This window comes from Stegodyphus dumicola, chromosome 5 (assembly GCF_044657685.1).
Source record: "Stegodyphus dumicola isolate Sdum_Otavi_A_Nest chromosome 5, ASM4465768v1".
Lineage (NCBI taxonomy): Eukaryota > Metazoa > Arthropoda > Arachnida > Araneae > Eresidae > Stegodyphus > Stegodyphus dumicola.
Genome location: NC_140772.1, coordinates 21,373,726 through 21,387,434, shown reverse-complemented (window position 1 = coordinate 21,387,434; position 13,709 = coordinate 21,373,726). Strand labels below are relative to the sequence as shown.

The following is a 13,709-nucleotide window of genomic DNA, read 5'->3' as shown; positions in this document are numbered from 1 at the left end:
TTCAACTGCAAATAATGGACCTTAATCCTGCATACCACCACACGGTTTGTGCTTTTCGAGAATTCGTTGCCATTTTTCAGTTTCTTCCCATTTTCAAATTCCTTTCGGTTTCTAGCACATCCAACAAAAATGAATTACAATCAAAATGATAGAGAATTATAAACATAGATTTCATAGTTTATCTTCTCTCTCACACCTAAAATTGTTTGGATTGTTTATTATGGTTATCATCTTATGGTATGTGCTGGAAAATAGAGAGGAATTCTATTTTTCTGTCCTGGCATCTTTCAAAGAACAGGAGAAGGTTTAAACAAAAAATAGTATAAAATACCTACTACTGCTATTCAGATCTTATATGCTTCCGTTCGAAGAAAAGATTTCAAGCAGTGTTTACTATCAAAGATGCTCCTGTATCACATTAGATTATCTTCGTAATTTTTACCTTTTTCATTAATTTGGACAATATTTGTATAGGGGAAAAATTACAGCCAAAATACTTTGTAAAAAGAAATAAATCAAATAAAGTAACTGTTATTTTCTTTAGTTGCCAGTACCTGGATTTATTATTAATGAAATATCTATCTATTCAGGAAACAAGTTTGCTCAGAAATTCGCGTAGTCTGAGGCTATTTTCAAAGTTGCTAGAATATAATAAATTTTGCTAAAATTTCTATATTCGAATAGATGGAAAGAGGTCGGATAATTTCAACCGGTAATTTTGAAATGAAATTTGTTCTTTAACGTTTTTATGTAAAACAATCAGTAATACGGAATCAATTTGATAAAAAGAAACTTTTGAAAATTTATAGATTTTTTGTATGCTTACCTTAGGTGGTTCAAGTTTCAGAGAGTAAGATGAGGAAGCTTTTCTTGAAAATTTGAATGAAGGGGACTGAAAACGAAATATATAATACATTAGTATAATAAATGAAACCGGTAAAAAAGTATCTGTTTAACTTATAAATTAATTCAAACTTGGTACTGCTTCAGAGAAAACCTGAAATACTTTTATATTGTCATTTTAAATGCGTACATTTCTAAGAAATAGATTAAACCACAAAATAAAATACATTAAATTGACTTTTAAAACATTTTCCAATTATACTTTTATTTATACCACGTTGAGGTAAATGTTATAAATGAGTCTTCTGCCTGTGCTTCGATTTTTTTTTTTCAAAAAAGTGTATATTCTAGCATGAGAAGCGTGAGCGAAAAGAGAGTTATAGAAAAGTACTTTAACTCAAAAATCACTTATTAGTTAAAAATAAATAGATAAATCATCACAACATTTATATATGAACAGTTCTTTTCCGCGGTTGAAAGCTAATATATCTGCAATAAGAATCAGATTGAGCAATAATTTGCAATAAAGTTAATTCCTAGCAGGGAATAATAGTCAACCTCCACTAACTACTATATTTTTCAAGGCGTCGCAGACGGAATATTTGAGCAATAATTGAGTGAATTCTTTCATGTGATGTTATGTGCTTGCTTTTAATATTAAACCTCTCTCAAATGCACTGATATTAGTTACATCCTTTGAAACTATATTCTCTTCGTTATCTACACTCATGTCCATAAATTAAGGATAATTCGGAGTCACGCGGAAATCGAACTCTAAAATAAATATATCACCAGTAAAATCACTACACACATCTTCAAGAATCATATGCAAATTTCAGGAAGTAACCAGATGACACCGATGGTACATCACAATGACGAGAGTGTAATATATAAGCAATACAGGCAAAGAAGTAAAATTTTTCGCAGGCGCTTTATAAGCATTTCAGTGCAATAACCGAATAGTTATGACACAAAGAACGCATTTGGATGATTTTTAACGTGGTAGAATTATCGGCCGTCTGGAATGGGGGTGTACCCAACTGGAAGTATCAGACGAACTTGGAATTGCCCAGAGTGTCATCTCCAGGCTTTGGCAACTATTCCAAGATGATGGTAATGTGAGTAGACGTTACAGCAGAGGTCGTCCCAGAGTTACAACGCCGAATGAGTACCGGTATTTGGCAGTTACTCCCAAACGAAACAGGAGGAGCAAGCCTCAGACCTGTCTCGTCAGCTCTCTTCAGCTAATGGTACGACAATTTCAAGGCAGACCGTGTACAGACGCTTAGGGCAGATTGGTCTATATGCTCGTAGAACTGTCAGATGCGTTCCACTTACTGCAACGCACTGTCGCCTGCTGTTAGCCTGGAGTAGAGAGCATGCATTGTGGACACCGCAACAGTGGACTTGTGTGATGTTTCCCGAGGAGTCCGGGTTTAGCTTGCAGTCTGATTCTCACCGGACTTTCATATAGAGAGCTCCAGGTACCCGTTACAACCAAGAAAACATCATTGAACGACACCGTTACGGTGGTGCAGGAGTGCTCGTTTGGCGTGGAATTATTCTGGGTTCCAGAACTGACCTGCATGTTCAAACTGGAACCACGACAAGCCAAATCTATCGGGACGTCATTCTGGAACAATACGTATGTTTGTTTCGGGGCGCCATGGGCGCACAATTTGTGTTTATGGATGACAATGCCCGTCCTCACCGTGCAAACATGACTTCAATCGGAGGATATCACCCGTATGGACTGGCCAGCATTCTCACCGGACTTGAATCCAGTAGAGCACGTGTGGGACATGCTTGGCCAACGAGTTGCAGCCCGTCAAGCTCCTCCTACATGTCTACCGGAACTTCGGAGAGCATTGCCTTTTGAGTGGTGTAATATCCCCCAAGATCAGACCGATAATTTGATACTCAGCATGCCTAGGCGTTGATTGCATCGGGTGGCAGACATACATTTTATTAACAATCATACCAACCATGTAATATTGGTTTTTTGTAAATATGTTTTTTTTTGTAATTTGCTCCAGGGAGAAAAAATCGCTAATTTTTTTAATAATTTCAAATATATAGCATCTTTTTTTTTTTTGCTCTTTACCTTTTGTTTAACAAATAAGCTTTACAAATAAGTCAAATTTGTTTTTCTTCTATCTCTTCCTTTGCCTGATTTTGCATTATCCTTAATTTATGGACATCAGTGTATTTTCCTAGATTTATATTTAGGAAGCATTTCTATAGCTTAATGGTAGATCTTTCAAATCACGGATTTAATAAAAATTCTCATAATATTACACGTTTGATTTACTTTTGTACACACTAAGACGACATGTTTATTTCTAAATGTAATGAAAATGTGAGTAGGAAGTAAGACAGTTTGTACTTACACAGCATTCTCGAAACTGCTTTGCATCTATAGGAGAAGTAAAATTAAGACCCCAAGTATCACCTGTTGCAGGATCCTTCCAATAAACAAAACACTCTGAGGCTTGACCCAATCGCGTTCCTAGTAAAGAGAAAGAAACTTGAGTATAAAATGCTAAAACTAAAACAAAATCTGAAAGTTTTCAAATTTTATATTACCTCCAAAAGGAAATTTTGTACTTCTTTGTACGAAGTAAAAAGGAAGTATTGTAATCGAGAAAAGTTTCAGGCAGCATATATAAACGAAAATATCCATTTTGACCGCTATCGAATGCAATTTAATGATGGTTTTGCGTGATATCTGTACGTAAGAACAGAATAAAAGATTCGTTTCATCCAAAAAAATTATAAAACTGCTTCAAAATGAATTCTGAAGAGCATTTTTCGTGGCGTCTGTACGAACGTATGTACGTACGTATTTCGCATAACACAAAGACGAGTAGCCTCATAACGTTGAAATTTTGTATATAGAACTCCTATAACATGTTGATTTCATTTTGGTTGCAATCGGCCGCACCAAACGTATATAAATATATTTATATATATATTCACTCTGGTACCCGGCTCAGTGATCTCAGTTTCTGTACACTTATATGTTTGTAAATTGTGCATTTTTTGCTTTAAAAATGATTGAATTATGTTGTTCTTATCTTCCGGTTAAGATTTTTATGCCTTTAGTAAACCTGTCTGCAATATGTTTAGAATTATCAACAATTTTAAAGTTGTTTAAGTGCCGCTAAGCCTAATAATTTTTTTGATGGCAACCATTGCTTGTTTACATTTGAAACAGCAGAATAGTGGATTTGTTGCCAATCTCGAGAAACTTAGCTTCAGAACAACAAAGATAACGCCTTCGCTTATTATTGCCAATTAAATCATGCTTCATCCTTTCTGGAATTTTTTTGAGGAAATAAGTGTTTAAGATTTACTTCGTAATTTTTAATATAGATATTTTGAGTTTTTATGTATTTTTGCTTTTCTCGCGAAGTGAGAACTGAATTAATTGAATGAGAACTACTCAATCGTCTGTGAAAAACTGTGTCTTTTTTGTTTTGTTTGCTTAATTTCTTTTATACATCTTTCTAGCTTTATTATAGTAGTTGAATAGAACCTGTGGCAACAATTAGATAATTCTATTCTTTAAATGATATAAATTTTGGGCATTATGAGTTATAATATGAACAAAATATAATACTGTTAAGTGAATCTAGCGCCAGAGTGTCGCTGTGGTAAACACATACTAGAGTGAATTTTAAAGAATGCATTTATTCTATTTTGGTTTATGCGGTGTCGGCGAAGTAGATTTAATTCAATCCAATAAGTTTAAATGAAATGCAAGAAAAAATGCGTATGATTTATTATTCCGTACAAGGACGCCATGTAGTGTACACATCAGATTTTTCATTGACACATACATACACATTTCGAGAGCATGTAGGCTAAAGATATTTAAAAGCAGCATATCTTCAAAATTTCCGATTGCGAGCTGGCGATAAAAACATTTTATTCCATGCAGTATGTTGCCACAGCTCGCTTTGAAATCTTTCACTTTGTTTATCAAGAATTTGTTAAAGTTTTACGAAATATGAAAAATATTATAAAACAAATTCGAAAGTCAAAATTCTGATCCATGTTCGGGTGGAGGATTACGTTATTCAAAATTTGATGGCTCTAGGAAACATCACTTCTTCACATTGTGAGAAACGTACACACATTCATGCAGATTATTCATTATTTAATTTTTTAATGCAGGGTGATAATATTTGGTGGCAAGAATTTGAAAAGCCATACACCTGTTTATAGTGATTCGACGCAAAACTCTTCTTCGAGAATAATAACCCTTCTATGCTAACGCCCCTTTGGGCTAGTAATAATTTATCTCAAGCAAACCATTCAGTAAAATTATAACTTATGTGATGGCAAAAAAGCGATAAATAGCAATAAGTAACAGAATAAATGTATCATATCACAATTTAAATAACAATTTATTATTTTTTTATTTGCGAATAATTCAACGCGCATACAAGTATTTCCTCTAAAGAAAGAAATTTTTAATTAAAGGTGCATGTATTTTAAGTCAAACTGAAAAGTATAAATATTGCAGAAATGAAGAAATTTGATAATTTAAAATACTAAGAACTGTAAGTTTTACTTACAATCTGCACTGAAGTACCTCACATCGAAAAATTAAAATTTTAGTTATTTACATGATTTTGAATTTTGGACCGCCTTCTACCAACACAAATTTCTTGCAATTTTTCACGCATATTCCCTTCACCAGGCAAGAAATCACACAAATCTATCGCACCCTGCCCAAAAAGAAAGCACCAGGCCCTGACGGCCTAGATTATAACATTCTGAAGGTCGCCTACAATTCACATCCCATCTTCTTTCTGCACTTTTTCAACACCCTCCTGAAACATGAGCTCTTCCCAAAAGCGCCTTTAAAACTGGTCATGTAATCTTCTTCACTAAAAAGAACAGAGATCGCCAAAGCCCAAGCTCTCTCCGACCGATCTGCCTATTGCTGACTCTAGGCAAAGTCTACGAAAAACTAATAGTACAAAGATTCAACTTTCATCTGCAAGACTATAACATCCTAAGCAGCAGGCAGTTTGGCTTCCGCTCTGGCCTCTCCACACTGCATGCTTTGCAGGAAGTTCGATGGATAATCCACCACAACAAAGAACAACAGATTCACAGGGCCATTGTCTCAATTGACCTTCAGAGTGCCTTTGACACCTTCTGGTGGCCGGCCATTAAACAATCTCTCCGCTCATCCCGATGCTCTCATAACATCTATGGCATATTTGACAGCTACCTCCAAGATCGTTTCCTTCTAGTCCTACACAACAACGGGAAAATCATCAAACAGCAGGAGAGAGGACGTCCGCAAGGATCCTGTGCGGGCCCGGTGCTATGGAATCTAACTTTCAACAGCATCATCTCCACCGACTGGCCACAGCACACACAACTCGTTGCCTATGCAGATGACGTTGCGTTCCTAATTCAGGGTCGCACCAGAAACGAATTGGAACACAGAAGCACTCAAATATTACAAAAATTTAGCTCCCTCTGCCAAGAACTCAAATTACCATCTCTACTGCTAAATCAAACGCTCTAATCATTCCCAAGCCGGGCACCAACCCAAGCAGAAATCCATGTATCAAACTCCAACAGAAAAGTCTAAAAATCGTCAAAGAGCTCAAGTATTTAGGCTTAACATGGGACAAAAGCCTTTCATGAATGCCACATCTACAGCAACTCAAAACTAAGACACAAGCTATTGCACGCACGCCCCGTCAATTCCAAGGTGTAAATTGGGATAAAACCCATATATTAACAAAATTTTGTACACCACATATATTGAACCCATAGTCCTCTACGCTGCCGCAATATGGCCGACGCCAATACAAAGCTGGAAACGTAAACAACTACAGACCATCCAAAGATCTTTCGCACTAATGATGTGCAAAGGTTCTCGAACCACAGCCACTTCTGCGGCCATCATCCTTGCAGGCATACCACCACTATACCTTAGAGCCGAGCAAGAAGCTACAATAACCAGAGTCCTGAAACTACGCAAAGACGCCACCTTCCACAATACAACCCACAGTCCGACCTTATATGAAAACTATCGTTCCACTCAACGCCCACACCCAGGCATTCAAGGTAGAATCTTCCATATCACCATAGACAACAATGGCACTTCCAATATTCCCAACGCTACATATGTCTACTACACCGATGGATCCAAGATTGAAAACGGAGTTGGAAGCGCCTACATTTGCTACCATCAAAATGATGAACATACCAGCTGGAAGGGAGCACTGCGGCACTTCAATAGTGTATTCCAGGCAGAAGCCTTGGCAATCCTCAACGCCACCAACGACATACTAAATAAAAGCTAATATCAAGCATGTATCTGTACAGACAGCCAATCGTCACTCCTGACAATTCAAAATTTAAGCCACGCCTCCCCAATTATCTCCGAAATCCAAAAGCTATTCTCCGTCAACCACCAGCAACGCATCCACCTCACCTGGGTCAAGGCGCAGGCTGGCCTTGATCGAAACGAGGCAGCAGACACCCTGGCCAAAGAAGCTGCCACTAGTTCCGAAGTCCAGCAAATCCGTATCCGTGCACCACCATCGCATCTAAAGAGGCTCCTTAAAGAAGACCTACTCAAAAAATGGCAAGAGGAATGGACACCGGACGGCGGACCTACAATCTCCTACCCAAAGTCTCACTATCACGCCTCATAGCAATACCCCAACTCACCCGGTTCATAACGATATATGACCCCTATCCAGCGTATTATTATAGGCACAACATCTCCACTATAGATGTTTGCGTATGCGGCCAACTTGAATAACCAGATCACTATATCTGCTGTTGCACCCCCCCCCACTCACAGCAAACAACCACATTAAGCATCCCACTCCTCTTACGGACGCCTTTCAACGGTCCATTATTAAAAACACACCTGAAATCAATAAAAATCTGTAAGGTCATGGATCAGCTCGCAGCTATGGGCCAGGATATATGCGACTCTGCATAATCCCCCATCGTCCGCCACTAACAGAAGTCAACATGCTTATCACCCTGTGCTGTTAACATGTCACCGCACTCGGCGTGTTCACACACTCAACAACCTATGCGCTCCACAAATATATATTCGTCAGAACCTCCCCGTGTCCCCCATTTCAATGGCCAGCAATCACATGTTAATCCCATATCATGGCCCCTCGTCTGTAACCCCCCCACAACGTACCAAATATGTGGTCAATGAGACCAAATATGTACCTGGCATGTGGTATATGTGTATTGTGTGTTTTTAAATGTGTTCTATGTGTCTTAAGTCTTCAATGCTAATCAAGTGCATCTTCTTCTTTTTTGTGTGTGCGTTTTTTCTGTATATTTCTAGGTTTTTCTGTGTTTTCACATATTTAGTATTTATCTCTGAGTCCCTCATCTGTAAACCCGTCCAACAAGTCTCATACCTGTAATTAATCAAGGAATGTCAATAAGTCGCTCCTGTTTGGCCATGTAAACTCCTTTTGTGTTCTCAAAAAACTCCCGGTGTGGTCCCTCGAGGTCCAGGGAGTTGTTGTCACTAGATAGTGGAAGGCGAGGGACACATGCCTGTTTATCTCTGGTAGCCACCAGGCGTCCGCATCTTCCGTCACCTTCCTACCTATCTACTCCTGTATCCAGACAGAAGTTAACCCATCTGGGCACTACAACCTTCTAAGTGTTACTTTTATTTGTTAAATATTGTTGCGTGCGTACGGGTTCGTAATAAATTGAATGCACAAGTCCGATGAAAAGTGAATAAAATTTATTCTTATCGCAAGAAATAAAAACAAAATGCTTAAATTTCCTTAGAGATATTCGTACAATATCGCAGTATCTCACGTTAGTTATCTTTTAAACTACTAAATCTTTCAAGAGAACTTAATTCAAAACAGAGAAAGCTAATCCGATTTCACCACGAATTCGCTACAGTAAACACAACAGTTACCCAACAACAACTCATAAAACAACTGCATTGAGATATTTTCCTTCAGCTTTTATAAGCTTTTTAAATGCACGAGAATATTCTCGTATTTTCTCGATTTTTCTGGATAGCAAGAGTACAATTACGAGCTATCTATTTATTAAAATGTTAAATGCGCGTGCTCCTGCATTTTAATTTTCCCCAATATCTAAAGATATCATTTAAGTCATAAATGGTATCCTTAAGAATCGAACCGAGGAATTTATTGATAGGCGAGAAAATGACTTGAAAATTGAACTTCTAAAGAAAACATATAACTTTGTAACTCGAAGGATGAAGAAACACGGCAGGGTTATTAATGTTATTTCTAATAACGAAATGTCTTCTTTGTTGCTAAGCTGGAATTTTTTTTGTATTATTATAGTGTTATGACACGTAAGTTTATATTTTGAATATTGCTCAAAGGAATCCAATCTGAAGGCCTGTATTTACTATTTAGGTTTCTTTGGGACGATATGAAAATTTATATGACGTATTCAGAAAATATTACCTGGCTGTACAAGACGGACGTCGAGAATTTTTTCAACCTGAGAGTTGTAAGCTGTGATGTGGAAGACACAGTCTGGAGTGTCCTGTATACAGGTGATGTTGACAGGAACCAGGTCTTCCGAAACCTGCTGCCACTTCACAGCTCCACTCGCCGCGCTCACATGGAAAACCTCCGCCCATAATCTAAAGAAAAAATCAATTATTAATACAAACACTTCACAAGTATGGACGGGATTTACCTGCGAAAAAAAGCATTGGTATAAATTCTAATTCTTTGAAATTACTTGTATGTTAAAATATTTTAATTCTTTGATCAATGATCAACTATGTGATTTAATAACTTTGTAGAGTCATTAGGAGTTTTTGGAAGCCAGAGAGGAGGATTATTAATTAGGAAATTAGGAACCGCCTTCGCCGGGAATCGAACCACGGACCTCTGGAATACCGGCCCAGCGTGCTACCGTTACACCACGAAGGACGCTAGGGAAGTGGGAGAAATACCTTATAACTCTCTTAGAATTTAATAAGTTTAATACACATCTATGTCAAATTTATGGAAGATTTAGCAATGAGCTTTAGCAACTTCGGTTTTCCCTAGACGTTTGAAGAGTCAGCATTAAAAATAAATTAGTTGGCTGCTGAGCTTGATGCTAAATTACTTTATCAGAAAATATTTGAAATGACGATTTCTTTAATAAATCTTATTTCAATCCAATCTTTCTTTTATTATTTCTGTCAATATTAATCATCCATCGGTGGTAAGTTACTTTAAAAAATCTGATGTGGACACCACATAACTTCATTGTATGACCTATTAAGTTATACACAATTTTTGATGCATTTCATTAAAACTTATTTCCTCGAATTTCATTAGAGATGTATTTCTCATTCAATTAATTCAGTTCTCACTTCGTGGCAAAGCAAAAATACATACAAACTTAAAACATATTCGTTAAAATCTGTAAAATACAGGAAAACATAAAACACCAAATGCAGCTAAAACATTTAAAACATTTATAATTAAAATTATAGTTTCTACACAAAAACAGGTGATTCGGGCAGCGGTCAAGAAGAAAGCTTTTTCGGAGCGCAAAACTGAAAGTTTATTTTTCGTGCCACTCGGCAAAAAGATAATTTGGGGCAGAAATTGACTTATTTCACAATTCTACTGAGTTTCAAATGTAAGAAAATGGCCGTTCGTTGAACTCGCCACTTAAACTTTTAAATTGTTGATAGTTCTAGAAATACTGAACGCATATTAACAAAATACATAAAAACCTTAACTAGAACATAAAAACCACATAATTCAATCACTTTAAAAGCAAAAAATGCACAATTTATTAACATATAAGAATAAAATAACAAGCTCACAGAGCCTGGTAACAGACTGGGAATATATATATATATATTTATACACGATTATATATATATATATATATATTAATCAGCAATTCGGTTTCAGCAGGGGCCTCTCTACCACTATGCAACTAGTAAGGATTGTCGAGTTTCTCAGTTCTGCAATACACAAGCATCGCATCAAACCACTGCGTTCCTTATGCTGGACGTGGCCAAAGCTTTTGACCGCGTCTGGCATAATGGACTTATTTTTAAACTCACCACTCTCTATGTCACCCTAGAATTAGTATTGATGATCCATTACTTTATCAGTCACAGAACGTTCACAATCAGACAGGGTCAACATTATTCCACCTCAAGAAATATTGCTGCGGGCGTTCCTCAAGGATTTAATCCAGGGCCTTTTATTTTACTTAATTTATGCCATAGAATTTCCGATGTTTGATAACAATACTAATTGCATCACCGCCTGCTACGCTGACGATACTGCTATTCTGTCTTCTTCACTCAACCCCAGTCATTAAAAAACTCGCATCCAGAGCCGGATGGATGAATGAAATCGAACATTGGTGCTGAAAGTGGAGAACTCGTATTAACGCTACTAAATCCAAACTCTTCCTCATAGGTCGTCACCGCAAGAAAAATGTGAATGTCGACATGACATTATTTAATAAAAATGTGCCGAAGGTCACTCAGGCAACATATCTTGGCGTCAAATTCAACTCCACGCTTAGCCCACCAGCGGCCGAGCGGTAAAGACGCTAAACACTGGTAGTTCGGTCTGAGGTTCGTATCCCGCGAACGGGCTGGCTGCATGGGCGTTTTCGTGGTTTTCCCCATGTGTAACGTGTATACGAGCCAGTTTCCCTTAGAAAGTCCTCCACGAAAGGCATCCCTCCCTTTAGGCAGATAGCCCTAGTGTGCTTTGCCATAATTAAATACACCATACACCAACACCACTAGCAACCTGGAATCCTCACGTCACGACAGCCATAGGCAAAGCAACAGGTGTGGCAAGAAAACTTAACAACATTATTGTCTTATAAGGTATTCCTCCCGCTTTCCTAGCGTGCCTTCGTGGTGTAGTGGTTCTGCACGCTGGGCCGGTATTCCAGAGGTCCGTGGTTCGATTCCCGGCGAAGGCGTTGTTAATTTTTCATCTTGCCTGCTTCCAGAAAAATACTTTTGCACAAATCATTTTAATTAAAATTTATAATATCTAGAAAAGCGGTCATTTCGTATGACCGCCGGGCTTCCTAGTTGAATTATATGAGTGAATCGTAATCATCAACGATAGTAGGTAGGGCAAATTCCTGCGTAGTGTTAGCCCCAATGTAATTGCATCGAAATTATTTTATTAGTGTTTGAGCATACTTTAACTAACACTTGCGCTAATTTAAAGCTGAAAGAAGCGAGTAATAGGTAATTATTGGGAAAGTAATAGATATTCACTTGAGCATTTTGGCGTAAAAAGCGAAGCTCGTGATTTATAGCAGCATATTAGGATCAGATTTTGTGATAAGATTGAAAAGGCTCTAATAAAATGTTAGAACTACTGAAAGTGACATATGATGAAGGTGGTATGAAAAGGATGAGTGTATTTAATGTCCTACTAAATTTTAAAAATGTCGAGAAAACAGAACAAATGATTTTACAATGAATGGCCGAAAACGGCAAATATTAACAGATTGTGAAATGCGATATGAATCAATAAATAAAGTATGAAATTGGAGAACTGCAGATTAATATAGAAAGAGACTTTTGTACCTGAAAAATTGGGCAGTAGAGAAATGTTATGAGCATTACCTTTCTCGCTAACAGTCACGGCAGGGGATTTTGCGGCCAACAATTCCATTTATCAGTTAAGTCATCCTAATTATTTCTCTGACTTAGCACCTGTGGTTTTCGATTGCTTTCAAAATTAAATATTGCGTAGAGTAGACGGAGATTTTCTGATGTAACTGATATCCAACAGGATGCAAGACAGGTATAATACCATTCTGAAATACAATGGAATCTCTGATCACGAACGTCAGACTTTAAGAACAATTCGACAGATCTTAAAATATTATGGGATCGTCTGGGATTAAACAACCGACTCGGATAACGAACGCTGTCTGTCGTTACAACCATTCAAGCTAACACTCTTACATTTCCAAGTGTCTAGGTAATCCATACTGCATAATTATTACTCAGGGACTTCTGGAAATATCATTTTAATATTTTGAATTGCTTAACTTTCATTACGAAGCTTGAGAGCAAATGGGACATACAAGACCATGAGTTTTGCCTGGAGGAAATTATACCCAGATGCAGGCGTTCCCTATGATATTGGGTCTGTAGGCAAATTCTTGGGATTAGAAAATTAGCAAGAAAGGTGTGGTGAAGTTAAAATCGTATTTCTTAAAGTATCTTTCTTTTCTTCTTTCCGAACGACGGGCACTATTATGTCCGCTTTCGCCATTGGCCATTCCTAAGGCCGGAAATGGGGACCATTTTATTATCGAGGTTTCCTAATAGGCGGCCACTGTTACCTCCTATGAAAGGACGGACAGTTACACCCATGCCTTCTCAGGGATCCGAACCCGGGCCCTTCGGTATCGTAGTCGGCTTCCCTAACCACTATATGATCTGGGCGGCTACATTATAAAGGATAATAAAAATAAGCTTGACTTCAAAGAACTATACCAGTTCAGAAGCAGCAAAAAAAGGCAATCGTGAAAGAAATGTAGGCTCTGGTGTAGAATTGGGTGCCCCTTTGATTAGCGACAAATTTTATTCGGATTTGGTGATGAAACCCCATTTCCGGTTAGCATGATAGTTTTAACTTTGTTTTAGCTTTCTGATTTTTTCAAGCGAAAATCGATCGATTTGTGCATGGAAAACGTTAAGGAAGTACGCACTACCTAGTTTGTGCAATTCTCTGATTTCTTTAAGTGAAAATACATGTATGTGTACATGGACACCGAATTCTTGAAATTCTTTGACTTCTTTTTACTTCCTTGCACGAAGTAAAAAGGAAGTATTGTAATCG

General features: G+C 37.5%; 1 protein-coding gene across 4 annotated transcripts in view; it reads right to left on the bottom strand.

Moving 5' to 3' along the window:
* The window catches only part of LOC118197475 (protein still life, isoform SIF type 1-like), a 325,495-nt gene that overhangs the window by 141,945 nt on the left and 169,841 nt on the right, over positions 1-13,709 (bottom strand). For all 4 annotated transcript variants that reach the window (XM_085816492.1, XM_085816494.1, XM_085816495.1 and 1 more), the window contains exons 3-5: positions 9,321-9,502; positions 3,234-3,352; positions 827-892 (exon numbers count right to left, since the gene is read on the bottom strand). In XM_085816492.1, the coding sequence (XP_085672618.1) occupies positions 827-892; positions 3,234-3,352; positions 9,321-9,502 (367 nt within the window). The remainder of the gene's footprint in view (positions 1-826; positions 893-3,233; positions 3,353-9,320; positions 9,503-13,709) is intronic.